The sequence below is a fragment of the Tursiops truncatus genome, chromosome 13, assembly GCF_011762595.2.
Source record: "Tursiops truncatus isolate mTurTru1 chromosome 13, mTurTru1.mat.Y, whole genome shotgun sequence".
NCBI lineage: Eukaryota > Metazoa > Chordata > Mammalia > Artiodactyla > Delphinidae > Tursiops > Tursiops truncatus.
Genome location: NC_047046.1, coordinates 19,314,628 through 19,334,252, shown reverse-complemented (window position 1 = coordinate 19,334,252; position 19,625 = coordinate 19,314,628). Strand labels below are relative to the sequence as shown.

General features: G+C 51.1%; 1 protein-coding gene across 1 annotated transcript in view; it reads right to left on the bottom strand.

Annotated features, from left to right (window-relative positions):
• The window catches only part of MYO18B (myosin XVIIIB), a 221,001-nt gene that overhangs the window by 138,964 nt on the left and 62,412 nt on the right, over nt 1-19,625 (bottom strand). Inside the window, exons 17-20 of the mRNA XM_033837911.2 lie at nt 14,955-15,114; nt 12,319-12,502; nt 11,291-11,513; nt 6,601-6,710 (exon numbers count right to left, since the gene is read on the bottom strand). Of these exons, the coding sequence (XP_033693802.1) occupies nt 6,601-6,710; nt 11,291-11,513; nt 12,319-12,502; nt 14,955-15,114 (677 nt within the window). The remainder of the gene's footprint in view (nt 1-6,600; nt 6,711-11,290; nt 11,514-12,318; nt 12,503-14,954; nt 15,115-19,625) is intronic.

Sequence of the window (19,625 nt, the reverse complement as noted above, 5' to 3'; positions counted from 1 at the left end):
TAGTGCTCTTGGCAGCAAACAAATGGAGAAAGTCAATGGCACAGCCAGCCTAAGACTGTTACCCTGAGAGGGGCAAGCAACGGGCCAGTGACTAGCCAGGTCCCACAACAAGGAGCTATAGGGAATAGGACAGTCATAGTGGGCCTTGAGCACCTCCCATAGACTCCTGGCAATCTGGAAGGCTACACGCATGCACGGGAGGGACCGAGAGAGCCTTAGGCATGTATATAACCCTACCTAAATATAAGGCCACGTGCACAGGCAGAAAACATGAGAAAGAGCCACACAGAAAGTGAGATCTGTGGCACATTGTAAGTGCCTGAATGTCGGATCCATTTTCCAACCCACACAGAGGACCGTAAGGATTAGATAAAAGCTTCACAGATTCAGAATGTTTGACCACAACCTCTCCTGACCACTAAGCTGTGCTGACACAGGGGCAGCTCTTGAGAAACCACAACTTACAATAAAAACAAGAGTGAAACAAACTGAAAAGAGATGGCAGCAGTCTCACAACGTGGGGGAGCCAGACTCCATAACCCTAGTTCAGATAAGTTACCAAGTAACTGGGAGAAGAGCAGCATTTAGAGGCAGTTTTATATTCTTGAAAATGGCCAGCTTTCCACAAAAAATTACGAGGCACGCAAAGAAACTGGAAAGTGTGACCTATACCCAAGAAAAGCAAAAAGCAGTCAACAGAAACCCTCTGTGGGCTCGGATGCTGGACTTAAAGACTTCCAAGCAGCTCTTACGACGCACATGATGTACTTAATATCACGCCTGGCACATGCTAAGTTTCAATAAGTACTAATAACTGGTAGAGGTTCTGAGGTTATAAGCCCCTCTGGCACTGTGGAGTGATGACACACCCTTCACCTTTACCATTCCAGGCTCAAATTACGAGTCCATCAATGTACCTGGGAGAAACCCAATTCATGCCTCCACCTGCAGAATCCTTTTGTGTCCTGGAATTTTGCACAGAGCTTTCTCTCCAATGTTCAATAAAAAGCACACAGTCTGACATCTCACGTTAAGCTGAACATGCCAGACAAGCAGCGGAAGACTCCAGGAACCACAAAGAGCCATGGCTGGGAAGAGCTTCCCCAACTCAATCCTCAGCAGGTAGTGTGCTGCAGGGAACCCACGTCTGTGGAGACAGATGCTCTCCTAGTACACCATTTGGCTGCTGTCAGTACAGCACCTTCTCCAGGAAACCCACACCATGACCCAACGGCTGCCATGTGTTTGGGCACCTACTATGTGCCAGGCACTTTGTTATGCCCTATCACATGTTGTCCCTGGTCACACAGCTATCAAGCATCATGGGGCACGGATGAATGGAAAGAGAGATGGCAGATACCAGGATGTGAACCCAAGTCTGTCTGACTCTAAACCACATGCTTTTAACCACTGAAAACTCTCACTTACACACTGATCAAATCATTCCATAAGGGTGGGGACTATAGCTCTGTTCTTTAGCTCTATAGGCTCAAGACTGTAAACAGCATGTCTGGCACAAAGCATAAACTATATGGACGAACGTATAAATAACACACACACATATTTATATAATTGGGTTGGTTAACACAGAATGGAAAACATGTAGAGTTATTAAAACAGTAGACCCAAACTGGAGGAGGACAGCAAGGTGAGAAAGAGAAGGATGATGAATAAATTCCAGAGGGCTAAGGCTATGGAAGGCCCTGTAAAAATCGTTTAGCATCATGAGAACGGACAGCTCCCTCTCTCCCTCCCCCCACCCCTCTGCCCCAGTCACGGGCTCACAGGGGCCTCTTCCCAGCAGAAAAGGACTCTGAGACAAATTCAGAGGAAATCGGGAGTGTCTACCAGGGTCTAAGACAGAAGAAGAGTGGCTGCCTTTGAGAAGACAGACTGGCATGCCTTAGGTGTGTTCAGATCAAGTCCCCAGGGACACAGATTTGGTTGGCTAAAATCAATCATCACTGTAGACTCAGGGGAAAACGGTGGGCCCAGGGCTTTCCTATCATGGGATCAGGGAGACTTAGCGATTCCTACCTCAGAAGCAGAGAGACTGAAGGGACCAGAATCTGGGACACCGCCAAGGTGAACCGAATGAGCTCTTCCAGGAACCTGCCTGAGGTCACTCTGGGAGGGCTTCAGTGTGGGTTAAGGCATAATCTTAACCAGATGGGATAACCTGGGGGAGAGGAACGGGACCCACAATGGTTAGAGAGGGGAGACAGGGTCATTTTGGAGACCGGAGCAGGTGCCTGGGTGTCTAGAAGAGATGGGCATCCTCAACGGCTGGAAGTCAGCGTGAGAACACTGCTCCCTATAGAGGGCCAAGGAATGGCCAGAGTGGACTTGACTCCCTTCATAGTTTTGCTTAAGCCAGTTCAAATAATAACGATCTGGTCTTCAAAGCTGTGCTCCTGCTGATAACCTTTTGGTCAGCCATCACTGACCACCTGATAAAGCCCAGACTCTATCTCTGCTAACAGTGACTGTGGCCTGGCCCCTGCCAACAACCTCAGACCCTTTTCTCGACACTTGGCAGCATTTATGCTCCAGCCACACTAGATTAGCCACGTAACCTCGTGACTCTGGATCTCTGTACATGCTGTTCCCGATGTGGCTTGCCCTGTACTTTCTCTTACTTAATTCCTCGAAATTGTCCCAGAAAGCTCAACTCAATCATCATCTGCTCTGAGGTGTCTTCCCTGAATGTCCCACCCTCACCCCTGCTGCAAAAATCCGAAGTTTTAGATGTGTTTCCTGGGGCATCCCAAAACTATCCCTCTGTCTGGAAATTACTCATTTTCATCTTTCTTCCCCACGAAGCTGTGTTCTGTTCATTCCTGTCTCTCTGGCAGCTAGCACAGGGCCTGGTGCAAAGGAGGCACCTGGTTACAGCTGGATGGGATCAATAATAATTATTTTAAATTAACATCACAGATAGCACATTCTATACAAAACTTCACCAAATACTCTGTCTTCAAAAGGCTCCCGTTCGGAAGTCCTATATGAACATGAAGAGATGCTCACCAGCCCTGGCCATCAGAGGACTGCAAGTCAAAACCACAATGAGATACCACCTCCCACCCATTACGATAACTAATGCAAAACAAACAGAAAACCCAGTAAATAACAAACGTTGGCAAAGATGTGGAGAAACTGGAATCCTCGTTGGGGGGAATATAAAATGATGCAGCCATTACGGAAAACAGTTTGGAGGTTCCTCAAAAAATTAAACACAGGATTACCATATGATCCAGCAATTCCACTTTGGGTATATACCCAAAAGAATCAAAAACAGGGTCTCAAAGAGATATTTGTACACTGTGTTCATAGCAGGGTCATTCAGAATAGCCAAAAGGTGGAAGCAGTCCAAGTGTCCACTGAGAGAGGATGGATAAACAAAATGCTGTACTACATAAACACAATGGAACAGTATTCAGCCTTAAAAGAAAGAAATTCTTCTTTTAAGAATGTGCTGCAACATGTGCTACAACATGGGTGAACCTTGAGGACATCACACTGCGTGCAATAAGCCAGTTACAAAAGGACAAATACTAGGGCTTCCCTGGTGGCGCAGTGGCTGAGAGTCCGCCTGCCGATGCAGGGGACGTGGGTTTGTGCCCTGGTCCGGGAAGATCCCACATGCCGCAGGGCGGCTGGGCCCGTGAGCCATGGCCGCTGAGCCTGCGCGTCCGGAGCCTGTGCTCCGCAGCGGGAGAGGCCACAACAGTGAGAGGCCCGCGTACCGCAAAAAACAAAAAGGACAAATACTAGATAATTCCCCTTATAGGAGGTCCCTAGAGCAGTCAAATTCATAGAGACAGAAAGCAGAATGGTGGTTGCCAAGGGCTGGTTGCGGGGCGGGGGATGGGGAGTTAGTGTTTAATGAGGACAGCCTCCGTTTTGGAAAATGAAGAGTTCTGGAGATGGATGGATGGGTCCATGGATGGATGGATGGCAGTGGTGGCTTCACAACAATACAAATGTACTTAAGGCCACTATGCTTAAAAATGGTTAAGTATGCTTGAAAATGGTTAAGATGGTAAATTTTATGTTATACGTATTTTACCACAATAAACAGTAAAAAGCCCTATGTGAGGAATTTGAGAGCCTGAGTTCAAATCCCAGCTCTACCACTGCCCCACTGCCCAGCTGGGGGGTGACAGCCTCATCTGCCTCTGCTGTAAAATGGGGATAATTCCCAGAGCAGGGAGGCTTCATCTACTGAGGGCCGTAACCTTTTCACATTACGCCTGATATTTCGTGATGAGGGTCTGTGCATCTGTGTAAAAGGCACACACTATTTTTGTTTCGGGAGCACAACATATCCGTCAGGGCCCCTCCAAATGAGAGTACTTCACTGGGCAAGAGCCTTGTTTGAGCACCACGTGCGTGTTGGGCACACAAGGGATGCACCAAGGCCCATTTCACACCCTGACAATGAATTCCCTCTGCTGCTGTCTAGTGTCTAATGATAATATTGACCTTTTCTAGCTGTCAAACTTGTCTTATTAAATCCTGAGGTCTTAAATGCTTTGCACACAGAGGCTGACAGTTTGCCCACCCGAGCACGTGTTCATGTATAATTCATGGCATCTCATGTTGCCTGGCAAATGAATATTTATCAGCTTTTTCATAAGAGGCAGGATGGCGTTTCCTTTTGTTGCTACCAAAATCCTATGCTGCAGCAAATGAAATTTGTGAGCAAATAAAAAGAGAATAAGAAGCAGCAAAAACTCCCAAGTCCATTCCACTTGTAATTTTCCACTTTCCGAGGCCTCCAGCGAGTGTATGGAGGTGGCTTCGGTTTGGCTACAAGAGAGAACTGCTGAGTCGTCCAGAATAGAAATGCCTCCATATGCTACCCCCACTGCCCCCGCAGACAGCTCCCCCACGCCCCACTTCTGTGCTGTTTTCAACTGCAGAGGAGCCCAAGCCCCTTTCAATGGTTCCATTCCAGATGCTCTGAACAGAGATTAAGACTGGGGGGGGACCTAGGATAAAGAACCCCAATGAAGCTTGGTACAGAGTGGCTGGTGGCACCAAGCCAGGCAGAGTTTCGTGGTTTCCAAGATGGGTCGGCGGGGATAGCCTTGCTCCACACCAGCTTGGGTCTGAGGTACCCTCCCCACGGTGACTCAGGAGGGCCACAGAGAAATGCCGCCTTGTCTGCAGGAGGTGGCCTGTGCCCTGGCCCTTGCTGCAGAAACGAGCCCAGAGAGGACTTAAGAATTGTGACTCTTTTCACTCTTCTTGCCTCACGACTCAGTGAGCTCAGGCATGCCCGGGCACACTCACTTGGAGGGGGAGTTTCAACACGGTTGTGAATATCCAGCCTGTGTGGCTTGGCTGCCATCACTCTGGCCTTGAAAGATGATGATGGTGGTGCTGATGCTGCTGACAGCAGTTCATGTATAATGAGCCCTTATTATATGCCGGGCCCTACGTCAAGCACATCAATTACACTGCTACATACAATCCTCCAAACGCCCCGCTGGAGTTGGTATTATTGTTGTTCCTATTTTACAGATGAGGAAACTGAGGCAGAAAGATGGATTCACTCGTTTAAGTTCACACAGCCCCAGCTGGGAGTCAACTGCAGGTCTGTTTGACTCTGGAGCCTAGGCTTTCTCAAAGGCGCTCCCTGGAATCAAGAAATTTGGGTTCAAGGACAAAACCCATGAATGCTCGGCTGTGTGGCCTCAAGGGAATCATCCGTCTCCATGAGCCTACGTCTCCTCATTTATAAAAGAGATGTAACAGGTCTTGTTTTGCAGGGCTGTTGTGAGGATGCACTAACGCTTTGCAAATTCTGAAGAGCTCTATCATTGATTAGCCGGTGGCCATTCTCAATAGAAACATTTACCGAGGCTTTGGCACTAGGGGTGAAGACTTCCGGCTCCAGAAGTTTACAGTAGAGATGGAGAAAGGAGATACCCAGGGGCAGAAATAACAAGGTTAGGTACATGTATTCATTCACTCATCCAACGGGAAATTTATCGAACACTTGCTGTGAGCTAGAGAACACACAGGCAATCTGGGTATAATTTCAGATAAGGATAAGTGCTATGCAGCTATTAAAACAAGATGATGTGATGGAGAAGAGCATCTGAGCCAAGATCTGAATAGCAAGATGACAATGACACTGGCCAGTCAAGGACTGGGGAGAAAAGCGCTCCAGGCAGAGGGGACAGTTAGTGCAAAGGCCCTGAGGGGGGTGTTTGGGACCACAGAGTCCTCTTTTCATAGACTATATCTCAGGGTGCTGGTGCCGAGGGGAACACTCCTATGGGTGGGAATGACGACTTCTCATCTTGCTAGGAGCCCCCCTGGCTGGGACTTGCTCTTTTCATGGCTCTAATTCTTTCCCTGCACTTCCTCATGCAGGGTTTCAGAAGGACCATTCTGGGGTAGGCAGTGTCCTAAGTGACATGGCAGCGGGCAAAGTCTGGAGCAGGGGTCTGAGTCAAAGCTCATGCCACCGTCACCTTAGCCCCCAAGGCCCAGCTCTCGGATCCCGGCTGCCCCAGCTGCCCCCGGGGCCATCCCTACAGAACAGAAGCACTGGGGCCTCCACCCCCATCACCTGGCTCCACATACCTTCTTCTCATCCACTCTCTCGGGGGCCGACTTGAGCTTCTTCATGAGCAGAGGGTCCAGCACCTGAAATCTTCGGCGGAACTGAGTGAGCCCCATGTGGTCAGCGTAGCCTGCGGTGGGGGGAACAGAAGAACAAAGAATCCAAGTGAGAAGCCCAGCCCAGGGGTCCAGGGGTCTGCTCCCAGCCTTGCTACTCACTGTGTGCCCTCACGTCTTAGGGCCTCGGTCTCCCCATTTGCTAATTTAAGAAATTGGGTTCAATCAGCATTTCCCAACTGCATTCCCCAGAACAAGGACCCTATAAAAGGCTCCAATGAAAGTTCGAAAAAGCTGCCCCCTCATCTGCTTCTCCGAAGGTCACAATCTGTGTGAGCACTGACGTCAAAGGCTCCAGACCCTCTGCAGGGAATTTGCCCTGATTAGCTTCGCTTAACCCAGAGTTCTCCAAACCTGCTGGACCATGGAAAAAAAATTTTTTTTGGTTTAATACTTTTTACTGCCCCACAGACCACATGTGGGAAATGCTGCATCAGACGGTATCTACATGTTAAATCTAACATGTAGGATGGACACAGCTGCACCCTTCTGTGTGGGAAGTGGCATCTGAAAAGCTCCTGAGAGAAGGTGACGTCTGAGCTGGCCTTTGAAGGGCCGTGAGAGTGTGCCAGCGGATTTGGTGTGCAAGGAAGTCCAGGCAGAGGGAGCCACGGCAGGAAGATACAAGGTCTGTTTCACAGTCATCGCAAAAGCAGTTACTGAGCTTTTATGTGTGCAAGACACTAGGATAACAACTTCCTTGTGTTACAGACACTCTGGGGACTGTATTATTACACCCATTATGTAGATTGGAAATTGAGGCCCAGAGAGTTCAAGTCACGTAGCCCAAAGTGAAGTCAACCCTAACTCTCCCAGATGGGATCCAAACCCAGACAGAGACGATAACGAATCCAGTGAGAGTAACCAACGATGAGGTGAAAGACAAGCAGGGACTGGGTCCCCAAGGAACTTGACATCAAATTCCAGACCTCGAAGCTTGGACTTCATCCTGGATACAAGGGGCGTGGTAGATCCTCAGTTGCCTTAAAAAGACCCCTCAAGTGGCTGGATGGGAGAAGGTCTGGTGAAATCTCACTCCATTTTGAGACTTCACTTTACAATAAGCCAAATGAATGAACCATGAGGAAGAGTCATGGTGGGTACATGTGGCAAATCCATGAAGCCTTCCTGGGGGAAGAGGAGGGTTTCAGGCCAGGTTGGAAGGATGCTGACCGCACAGAGACCTGGGGGCTGGGAGGTTACAGGCCTGTCCTTTTGAGTCAGACTTACTTGGGTTCGTATCTCTCATCTGCCCTGATTAGCCCTCTGACCAGCGACAAATGACCCTATTTTTTTGAGATTCAAGTTCTTCACTTGTCAGATGAGAGTAATAAGATCTCCTGTCACACAGTCACGATGAGGATTAAATCCAATAATGACTGTAATATTGGGCTGGCCAAAAAGTTCGCTCGGGTTTTGCTGTGCCACCCCGAAAGAACTTCCTGGTTAACCCAATAAAGGAGGCTAATGTGTTTTGAGCACCTTCCCAGGTCCAGGCACTTTTCTGTTATTCCCTTATTAATTCATCAACCCACTCGACAGCTCTCTGAGACCTGAGCTATCACAGGAGATAAAAGGCAGGCACGATCTAGGGACCTGCCAGTGTCAGCCACAGTCAAGCCCAGGCCAACTGGCTCCAGAGTCCGACCTGTGCCCGCCAGTCTGCCCCATATGTAACGTTCGCTGAGCGTTTACTCTCCTCCAGGCATTGTGCTAAGGGCTCTGTGAGAACAACATCAATTAGTGTGCGTAACCGCAGTGCCCAGCACATCGTAGGTACCTGAGAAACAGCATATGTATGTATGCATCATGCGTGCATGTGTGTATGAATTCAGGCACACCTGACATGTTGCGGGTTCAGTTCCAGACCACTGCAGCAAATCAAACATCGCAATAAAGCATCCCCAAAACTTTCTGGTTTCCCAGTACGTATAAAAGTTATCTTTAGACTATACCATATTCCTTTTTTTCAATGTTAAACTCATCTTTTTTTAATGTTTATTTATCTATTTATTTTGGCTGTGCCGGGTCTTAGTTGCAGCACACGGGATCTTTGTTGCGGCATGCGAACTCTTAGTTGCGGCATGCGCGCAGGATCTAGTTCCCTGACCCAGGATCAAACCCGGGCCCCCTGCACTGGGAGCGTGGAGTTTTACCCACTGCACCACCAGGGAAGTCCCTAGACTATTCTATTAAGCATGCAATACCACTACATCTAAAAAACAATGTACATACTTTAATTAAAAAATACTTTATTACTAGTATTTTCCTGTTGAATTTTATAATTATTTTTACTAAAGGGTATTAATTAAATAAGTAAATTGATACACTATAATTCTGTGTTTTTATAAAAATAAATTAATAATTTAAAAAAATACTTTATTACTAAAAAACGTAACCGTCATCTCAGCCCTCAGCGAGTTGTAAATTTTTGCTGGTGGGGGGTTGGAAACATTGCAAGAATTACCAAAATGTGACACAAAGTGAGCAAATGCTGTAGGAAAAAGCGGTGACAACAGACTGGCTTGACACAGGGTTACCACAAACCTTTGATTTGTAAAAAAGTGCACTCTCTGTGAAGCGCGATAAAGCAAAGCACAATAAAACAACATCTGCTCGTGCATACGTTACATGTGCACAGATTCCAAATCATAAATATGTGACACATGTGTATGGATCTTTGTATGCTTGTAAATACTGCTTGTATGGTGTGAGACAGAAGTGACTCAGAGCAGAAAACAATGAGGAGGACTCCCCTGGTGGCGCAGTGGTTAAGAATCCACCTGCCAATGCAGGGTACATGGGGTGAGCCCTGGTCCGGGAAGATCCCACATGCCGCGGAGCAACTAAGCCCGTGCGCCACAACTACAGAGCCTGCGCTCTAGAGCCCGTGAGCCACAACTACTGAGCCCATGTGCCTAGAGCCTGTGCTCCACAACAAGAGAAGCCACCGCAATGAGAAGCCCGTGCACTGCAACGAAGAGTAGCCCCCGCTCGCCACAACTAGAGAAAGCCTGCACAGCAATGAAGACCCAATGCAGCCAGAAATAAATTAATTTAAAAAAAACAACAAGAAAACAATGAGGAAATGAACCAGGTCTGGGAGACAGAAATTTGGGAAGTTATACCACAAGACTTCAACCCTTCACTGAGCTGGAAGCTCCCTCCAAGTCGGGCGGCGCTGAGAACGCAGAGGGCGGACCCGCAGGGAGGAAGGGAACGCTGACCCATGCCTGCACGCAGGGACTCTAACCCACGGGCCAGGATGCCTCCGGCCGGCAGGGCACAGTCGATCAGCCACGGGCTGTGACCACCTCGCTCTTCCCGTGCAACAGTATCTGTCTTCTTGTGCCTGTGGTTGCATGGACCGGTGGGAAAATCAATGTGATGCTGAAGGGAGCAAGGGGCTCATCTTTGCTTCCAGCTGCTCCCGGCTTCTCCGTCAACTACCTCACGCCCAGGGTTCCGTATTAACGCGGTAGGAGGACACGGGGGCAGCGACCACAAGCTGAGGCATCAGTGACCACAGGAATATTAAACAAATGAGTGCCCACCCAGACTCCCCGCCAGCCCTGCCGCCCCATCCGCTGACTTCGCCTGAGCTGTTTCTGGCTGGGAGGGGAATCCAAGGGGTGGCCTATGGGGTCTCAGAGGCAGAAGAGAATGGGAAAATTTCAGATCAAACTCAACTCATAAGATGAGCTAATGGGGGAACCCTGGTGCATGCTTGCTTTCTCGAATACAGGCCTGACACTTCGTTCCTTTGGCTGAAACCCCTTATTCCCCTATCACTCCATCACCTCCTCAGCTGGACCTGGGAAAGCCAAACTTCCAAAGACACCATTCACAGGCTGTGTCTCCTGGTGGATCCGCCCCTCATCTCCCACAAACCCCCACTCATTCTGAACCCGATTCCCTGAAAACCAAGGCTCCTCCATGCCTCCCTGCCTTTGCATACGGTGATCCCTCAGCCAAGCTCTTCCTCTCCCTGCACCAGCCAGAAGTGAGCTACCTGCTTCTTTCCAAGACTCAAATAAGACGTAATCTCCTCCAGGAGGTCTTTCCAGTCTCCCTGCTTCCTCCTCTGGGCATCCCCATGTGACACATGCCCTGGTCCCATCATGAACCAAGCTTGTTTCCACACGGATCTCCCAAACCAGGCTGAATGTCTTGAAGACCAAATATTAATTGTTGTGGAAATTTCACCCTCTACTCCAAGGCAAATGCCCCTGAGATGTTTGTTGTTGAAAGGAAGATGAGTAAGACACGCCCGTGGCCTTCCAGGAGTTCACAACTAAGTCAGGAAATAAGATGGGCTTTGGACTCAAAGAGACCTCCGCATAAACCTAGGCTCTGCCGCATCCCGCTGTGTGACCCTAAGCAAGTCCCTTCTCCTCTCTGAGCCTCAGTTTCTTCATCTGTAAAATGGGGTAATCATAGTTCCCCCCTCACAGGGCTGCTGGGCAGTTTCGACGGGATGCTGCATGGAAAGCTCCTGGCACACAGCTGATGCTCCTGTCCCTCGGCTGTCACTGGTCCAGGAGCGTGTCCCAGGAGTCAGAGACAAGGTGCTCGCTCCCAGGCTGCCTCTTACCTGCCCTGTGCAGGCGCAGCGCCTCCAGGATGTAGGACCCTGCAAGCTGCACCCTCAGTGCCGGGATGTCCAAGGGCAGGGACCCGCCTGCCCCGGGCTTGTCTCTACCAGGCTGCGGTGGAGTCAGAGACCCCTGCCCGCCTCTGCTCTCCACCACTGGGCTCGGCACCAGGCAGTGGATGAAGTGTAACTGAGACCGTCTGATCACGCTGATCAATGCATCCTAGGACAGAGAGGAGACGGGGCTGTGGTCAGGGCCAGGGTGAGACAGACAGGGGTCTGAACATTCCCCAAATGTATATGCAGTCTGACCTGGGCATCTCTGTGGGGGCCCTATGTCCTACACCAAGGACCTCCTATCCATGGCCTGATTTGTACTAATGAGAAATAAAGGACCTTTATAACAACCCTTATTATAACAGATGGAGAAATTGGGACATGGAGAGGACAAGCGAGCGGCCTAAGGCTGCATGGACCACTCGCCGAAAAGGAAGACTAGAACCCAGGACCTGGTCTGTGGGCTTTTCCAGTATAATATGCTATGAGTCATTTCTTCAAACCAATCCTTCCCACATCCCACCCTCCTGAGCTCAGCCTGACTCAGCCTGACCACTTGTTTTTGGATCAAGGTGTCCAGGTGACATCTTTACAGCCAGTGCTGGATCCTGCCGCCTCCCCTACGGAGAGCCTAGAGGTAAATATGCAGGCCTGCGAGGTGAGGAAGGCAGGCGGGGCTGGTCTGGCCGTGACATTTGTCACCTCGGTCAGGAGGGCAACTGCGGTTCCTGCAAACTTCCTGAAGCGGCTTAAGTTAAACCAAGGAGCTGAGGCTTTGGCCTCAGACTGGGACGGATCACTTTCCACCAAATTTCTTTGCTTCCCTGAGCCTCGGTCTCTTCCTTGGTGAAACGTGGGCGTTGCCCGCCCCTTCAGGCTCGCTGGGGAGCTCAGAGATGATGTGGGTGGGTAAGCCACCCTGGAGGCGGGCAGTGAGGCCACGACTCCACGGGGACAGGGCCCCCACTCACCATCTGAAGCTTGATCTGGGAGCACGGGGCCTTCCTCTTCACCGCGGCCAAGCTGCTGGCAAACGCCCTCCTCACCGTGCTGCTCCTCTGCTGGGCCTGCTGGGAGGTGCCCTCCAGGCCGGCCACGGCCCGGCACACAGGGGACAGCTTGGCCCGGGACTGGAACAGGCCCCTCAGCTCCTCCCTGGCAGGTAGGAGGGGAAAGAGAGAGGTGCTTCAGGGGGCTCACAGGGTGGAGCAAAGGGGACCCCCCTTGCCTCCTGCTAATCTGCCTCCTGAACACTCCCCTCGAATCATACCCTAACTGCCTACTCTGTTCATGGTCCCTTCTGTCACACAAGCCTTTGCTCGGTGACAAATGTCAGCCCCTTCCTCCATGCCTCTCTCCCTCCCCTGACCTCAGAGCAGCTTTCCTTCTACTGGACATTTCCGTCACCTATGTACCTGCAGGAATTCTACCCTGCCTGCACTTCCTTAGAGGCAAAATCATCTCGGTTATCCCGAGAACAGGTCCAGTACACAGCAGGTGCTTACTGTGCTTGTTGTCGAACAGACAGCCTGAGCGCCAGGCAGACCCTACTGCGCCCTAGGAGGAAGCGGGGGCCCAGAGGAGGACCCGTGCCTCTCTGGTTGCACCAGCCCATCCCCTCCAGTGGACACCTGCGGGCACCTTCCATCGCTCCCTGCAAGTCTGGGCCCCACCCCGGTCCCAGCCCTCAAGACCCATCATCCACCCGCCTCTACGCCTACCCGACTGTCCAATATTAAGGAAATGAGTCTTGCCAGCTGCACCAAGGGTGCTGAGAGAGGTTAGCTGCATGGCAGAGCGCACAGCCTAACATGGCTTGAATACACTCACGCTGAAATAAAAATCTGGGGAGGGAGCAGTGGGGGGCGTGAAGCCCCTGGAAGCAGCAGCCCTGAGAGCGAAGGATGTCGGCACCAAGCCCTGGTACAGGGAGAGAAGGTCGGGCCCACAGCCCTGACCCCTGCACGAGGACTGCCCCAACTGTGGGGTTGGGAGACCTGACTTCTGGTCTCCAATTCACTTTGTGCCTTGGGCAGTCATGTGTCCTCTTTGGACCTCCACTCCGTATATATAAAGCGAAAGCTGAGTGGGCATGAGAACCTCCTGGGAAGCCCCACCTGAGAGACTAGATGGGCCCAGGAATGAGAAAGCGACACCAGCAGTCCTGGTGCATCAGCGACCTTGGCTGCAGAACCGCATGCTAAGAAAAAGCACCGTTTGCTCTCAAAATCACCAACGCTTGGCTCTCAAGCCTGCAAGACACCCTGCTGGGATTTACCTCCAACCTGCCGTGCTCTCTCACCTCCAAGCACACGCTGCTCCTTTTCCCCAGAACGTCCCCCACTCACCAGGCCATCTGATCAACCAAGGTGTGCCGCCCTTCCCTAACCCTACACCCCTCACTCAGCATGAGTCATGGGATTTTAGAGCAGAAGGGAAATTTACAAGGCCACAAGACGTGTGCTGAGGGCCAGCTATGAACCAGGCTCCTTAACAAGCCATCTGTTACGTTACATCACCAAAGCCTGACAGCACACGTGTAAGCTTGGCGGCATCATTCCCATTTCTCAGATTGTGAAACTGTGACCCAGCTCACGCAGTTTGAAAAAGGGAAAAGCAGCATTTGTACATTTGCCTGACTCCAGAGCTATGCAACATGGCCTTGCCCGACAAACCCTTATGTCATGATGGAAAAAGCGAGAAACCCAGAGGAGGGAAAGGGACTGCCCACAGTCACCCAGGTGACACGGGGCAGGGATGGGACTTGACCCAGGTCTGCTGGCTCCCCACACAGCCCTCCATGTGCTCTTTACCCTTCCTTCTGCCCCATCCCCTGACTTGATCTCTCTCCAGGAGCTGTGCGCCCCTGAGCCCCCCCAGACACAGGCTTTCCAAACAACTCTGACCACCTAGACCCAAATCGTATCCCGGCTCTGCCACTTTTTTCTTTTGCTATGTGATCAAAGGCGAACCACTTGGCCTCCTGGGGCCTCAATTTTCTCATCTATAAAATGGGCCCAGGGATACAGTTGTTGTAAGAATTTTAAAAATGCTTATAAAGCATTCACCCTGATGCCAGGTGCATAGCAGGCGGTTAGTAAATGTTGTGGTCTGAGCTTCACTCGCGCGCGTGCACACACGCACACGCGCACACACACACACACACACACAACAAGCATTTCCCAATAGCTCTTTGAAGTCAAAGCAGCCCTCTGCTAGCACTTCTGAGCAGAGCAGTCAAGAAATGCAGTGAGCTTTTTTTAATGCTACAAAACATTATCACTTTGGTTTTACGACCCCCTAGTTTGAAGATGTCCATAGAAGTCCTTCCAGTCACATCATCTACCAGATACTTGATGAAAGGCCAGAAGCCAAAATAAGAAGTCACAGCTTCCTAGCTTTTGTTCCACTTCCCCAGAAGGCCAGCTTTTCTCCTCAGCTGGACTCAGGCTGGCCCTGGGAGACACTGAACTGCTCCTATTTGAGTCCGGGTCTTTGCGACATTAGGGAGGGGTTCCTGTACTGCTCTCCATCACTGCGTTGCTGTGACTTCACGGCCCCAGCACCTCGAATGCCCCAGCCCGTCCCAAGCCCTGGCCAGGCTCACCTCTTCGACTGCTGCAGGATCTGGGGGGCGTCCAGGGCCGAAAGATTAGGCTTGGCCCTGTGGAGCCAGCCCGTGAGGTCATAGCGCACGGGGTCGTGTCCCAGCTGGTGGGCGATCTCGCACTGCAGGGGCTGCTCACAGGTCCGGAGGGCAGAGGTCCCTGAAAGCAGATACAGGGCATGAGTCTTGGGACCTGGTGGGGACACTCTGTCATCACTTGGCATCACTGAGAACACGCTTTTCCCATTTTAATATGTTCCAACCTAGCTGAAGCTACCAGTTCTGGGCACCCATATTTCCCCTGCTTTGTGCATTTATGGGCATTACATCCAACCTCGATTCTGTTCCTCCTTGCTTTCTTAAACCCAGGATACCTGTTTTTCCCAACTACCATCAGCACACACAATCTCCATGATTTTTACCATATCCATGTTAATCACCTGGGCATCATTTACTTAATGTTTTCTTTCAATCGACTCACATTTTTACCGGTAAAATGTATTTATACAGAAGCATTATACTGCAGATTTGGTGTGCCAGCCATATTTATTTTCTAATATTTGTGGAAATAAATATGAATTATTAAATATTTTGAAAATATGTGTGTGTACCTCCTGAAATTGTCTTGAATACCAGCTACCAAATGAATGCACAGCATATTCTTGGGAGATGCTGGCAGACACCTGGTTCCAAGGGACAGAGCGGGAGAAACAAATGGGCTTGGAGTTGAGAAGACCTGTGTTCCAATCCTGACTTGACCGTTTACCACAGTGGGACAGGGGCCAAGCCACCTACATTTCAGAGCCTCAGTCTCCTCCTCTCCAAAATGTGGATTAGATAACACATGTCTCCCAGGGCGGCATAAGGTCTGAAGGAGATAAGGGGTGTGCAGTACTTTGGTGGGGCGCCAGAGCAGTCTCTCAGGAAGCAGCACTTAGTGGGCGTCGCTGCCATTTCCTGCATTGAAACCTTTGCTGACGTTCTGGAATCACAAAAGGTTGACCTTCACGTCCCCAGAGCCCAGCGTCATGGCTGGCACATGACTGGAGTCTGGAAGTGCTTGTGGAATGAATGAATGAATGGATGGATGGATGGATGGATGAATGAATTCCTGATCATTTTTCATATCACTCTCATTGCAGTGATGCTCTCAGGCTGAGTAATGGCTCCAGACCAATTATTATCAGAAGGTGTAGTACCATCTCTGTTCTTGTATCTACTCTGAATGATCTTCCTACATTTTCTCATCCCGTGATTGTCAATGGGCCAACATGTATCCAGGATCTCGACTGCCTCCCTTAAATCTTAATTTACTTCCTCTACACTTCACTGAGCGAAGAAACGAAGGACCTGCGTTTCTTAGAACTCTGCACAAAATAAACAAAGTCCGAGAGTCTTCAGGTTCTGCTAAGTAAGGGGCATGGATTCTGCCGTCTGTTTGGCTGCTTGGAAATCCTTTGTGCTCACTTCCTGGACCTCCTCTACGTTCTGGATCATTAAAGTTACCAGAAAGGCACACTTCTGGTTAAGTGAAGTATCACTGCGTCAAGAGTGAGCCCTTCAGAGCCGTGCAGTCCCTGCCCTTCCATTGAGAGAAGAGCAAGGGACTTCCCTGGCAGTCCAGTGGCTAAGACTCCGTGCTTCCAATGCAGGGGACCTGGGTTCAATCCCTGGTTGGGGAACTATGATCCCACATGGCACGCAGTGCAGCCAAAAGATTAAAGAATGAGAGAGAGAAGAGCAAGGGACAGAGCAGACACTCGGCCCTGGGACATACGTCCCCGACTCCCTGCAACGCTGCAGGTGTCTGTTTGCAAGGCTGCCTCCCTGCCCTGGACCGGAAGCAACGTGAGGGCAGGGGTCATGTCCATTCAGCATCATGTCCAGCAGCTAGCACAGAGTTTGCTTCGAATGATGACCCCCAAGGGCATCTGGGGAGGGGGAGGAGGCCCAGAGTGAAGAAAGGCTGCTCATGTGTGCTAAGCCCTGGCCACCCTCCATCACTCAGTCCTCGCTCTGGTCTGTGATGTAAGCGTCACTGGCGCCCAGCATGCACCTTAGGTGAGAGACAACATACAGCGAGCTGGGTCAGCCAGAAAGCCCCATGTGTTCTGCTTGAGTGAACGTTCCCATTAAACGTTGGGACGATGATAAGAGCTAATCAGAAAGCCCTAGAGGCAAAATATATGTATTTTTTTTTAATACTGAAATGTCTGAGTTAATGTGTCTATCTCAGTCGGTCCAGACAAGATCTCTCCCCTGGGAACCGAGAGCCTTGCAGCATCCTGCTCGGGGTGTCCGGGACCGGCATGGTCAGGCCTCGCAGGGAAAGGACGGGGGCCGAGGGTCCTGCCCCAGCCACACCCTACACGACACTTTCCACTTCTGACCCTACTCTCTGTGTCTTTAGCTGAAACATCAGGACGAAAACATTCCATTCGAGAACTCCATTTCATTCGATTCTGGATCACCAGTGTGACTGGAGCAGAGCAAGCGAGGGGTGGGGAAGAGAAGATGGCAGGTATCCACGGGGGCCCTGCTATGCTCCAGGCTCCGGGGAGACAGCAGAGAACAAGACAGGGGCACCCCACAGCCTCGGGGCGTCCTGGGTGGTCGGAGGATTGACGAGAAGCAAGCAAACGGGTCACCAAACATCCCAGAGCCCAAAAGGGGCCCTGAAGGAAAACAAGCAGGGCGTCTTGTGATGGGACAACGTGGCGAAGAGGGGGCAGCTACAGACAGGGGTCGGGGAGGCCTCTGAGGAGAGCCCTCGCGCAGGGAGCTGAGGGAGCATGTACAGACGCTTCTAGGCGCACACAAGCTCCTCCGTGCTCACACCGGCCCCCAGGGTTATCACCATCTTACAGACGGGAGAGGGAGGCGATTTCCCAGAACTCACACGCATTGCAACTAACTAGTGGAGCAGGGGTCCAACCCAGGTCTCTGGGGTCCAAAGCCTGGGTGGGCTTTTAACAGATCTGCCTCCCGGCTTCCTGTGGGTCTACCGTCCCCCGGAAAAATAAAAACCATTCCAGAACCCTGGAGACATTTCCTGCAGACAGAGGCTCCTTTCATAACCTGGAGAAGGGTCAGGGCTCTGGCTGGCTCTCTGAGTGAGGCCTCCCGGGCGCAGCGCCAGCTCCGTTCTCTGTGCCTATGGGGCCCCGGTCAGCCACATGGCTTCTCCAAGGCCCCAGATGCCCCCGGGAGGTGGGGCGTGGTGGAGCACACAATGGCCAGCTCAGACTAAGGGCTCCACAAATGCCAGTTTCATCTGCCCCTCCATCCCCGTTTGCTGGCTGGCAGAGGCGGACGTACCTCAGAAAACAGAGGTGACCTTCAGGAACAGAGATGACCGCTGGCAGCATCACATGGAGCTCTAGGGCCCCCTCCGCAGCCCCGGCGGAGGCAGTCCAGGGCTGCGCTATGACTGCCCCGGGCCCCGGGCACTTTGCTTTCATGAGCCCCTTCCTCGCTCTATTTCCATGTATATAGATATAGATATAGAGAGATATGTATTGTGTGTGTGTATACATGTGTGTATACAAATACACATACATACACACAAATTACATTTCACGACTGTTGGTATAAAAGCAAATAGATTAATATTAGTAATATATAAGTGCATTATATTAGCTTACTACAGCTGCCATAACAAAGTACCACAGACTGGGTGGCTTAAACAACAGAAGTTAATTTTCCCACACTTCTGGAGGCTGGAGGCTGGAGGCTGGAAGCCCAAGATCAAGGGGTCGTCAGCAGGGCTGGTTTCATTGAGGCCTCTCTCCTTGGCTTGGAGATGGCTGCCTTCTCCCTGCATCTTTCCTCTGTGCATGTCTGTGTCCTAATCTCTTCTCCTGAGGACCAGTCATATGAAATCAGGACCCACCTCAATGACCTTATTTAACCGTTATTACCTCTTTGAAGACCCTGTATCTATATAAAGTCACATTCCGGGGTGCTAGGGGTTAGGAATTCAATATGTAAATTTTTTTGCAGGGGGAATACAATTCAGTCCATAACATGTACTTAACCTAAACGTTCATTTTTTCTTTTTTTTTTTTTTTTTTTGCGGTACGCGGGCCTCTCACTGCCGTGGCCTCTCCCGTTGCAGAGCACGGGCTCCGGACGCGCAGGCTCAGCGGCCATGGCTCACGGGCCCAGCCGCTCTGCGGCATGTGGGATCTTCCCGGACCGGGGCACGAACCCGTGTCCCCTGCATCGGCAGGCAGACTCTCAACCACTGCGCCACCAGGGAAGCCCCTTTTCTTCTACTTTTAACAGAAATCAAAAGACTTTCACGGGCCGCTAAGAGTACCACGGGCCCCAGGCACTGCCCCTCTTGCCTGGGGGAGGAGTCGGCCCTGGGCAAGTCGCCGCAGACCCAAGCTCTCCAGGAGCCATCGGGGTATTAACGCTCTGGGCACGGTCCAGGGAGAGCGGCTGGAGCCAGCAGGTGGTACTGCTGTTTCTGCTGCTGTCAGCAAATCCAGCGCAGGAGTGCTGGCGGTGTATCCCGGACAGAGGCCCCAGCCCAGCGGCACTGAGAGCTGTCACACGTCTTTCTCCAACTCTTCCTCCCAATTTCTCATAAGCCACTCCAGTCAGACGGTCACCCGCAACGCTCCCATTGGAGTCGTACTTGCCTTGGTGGTCAGTGACCTCCAC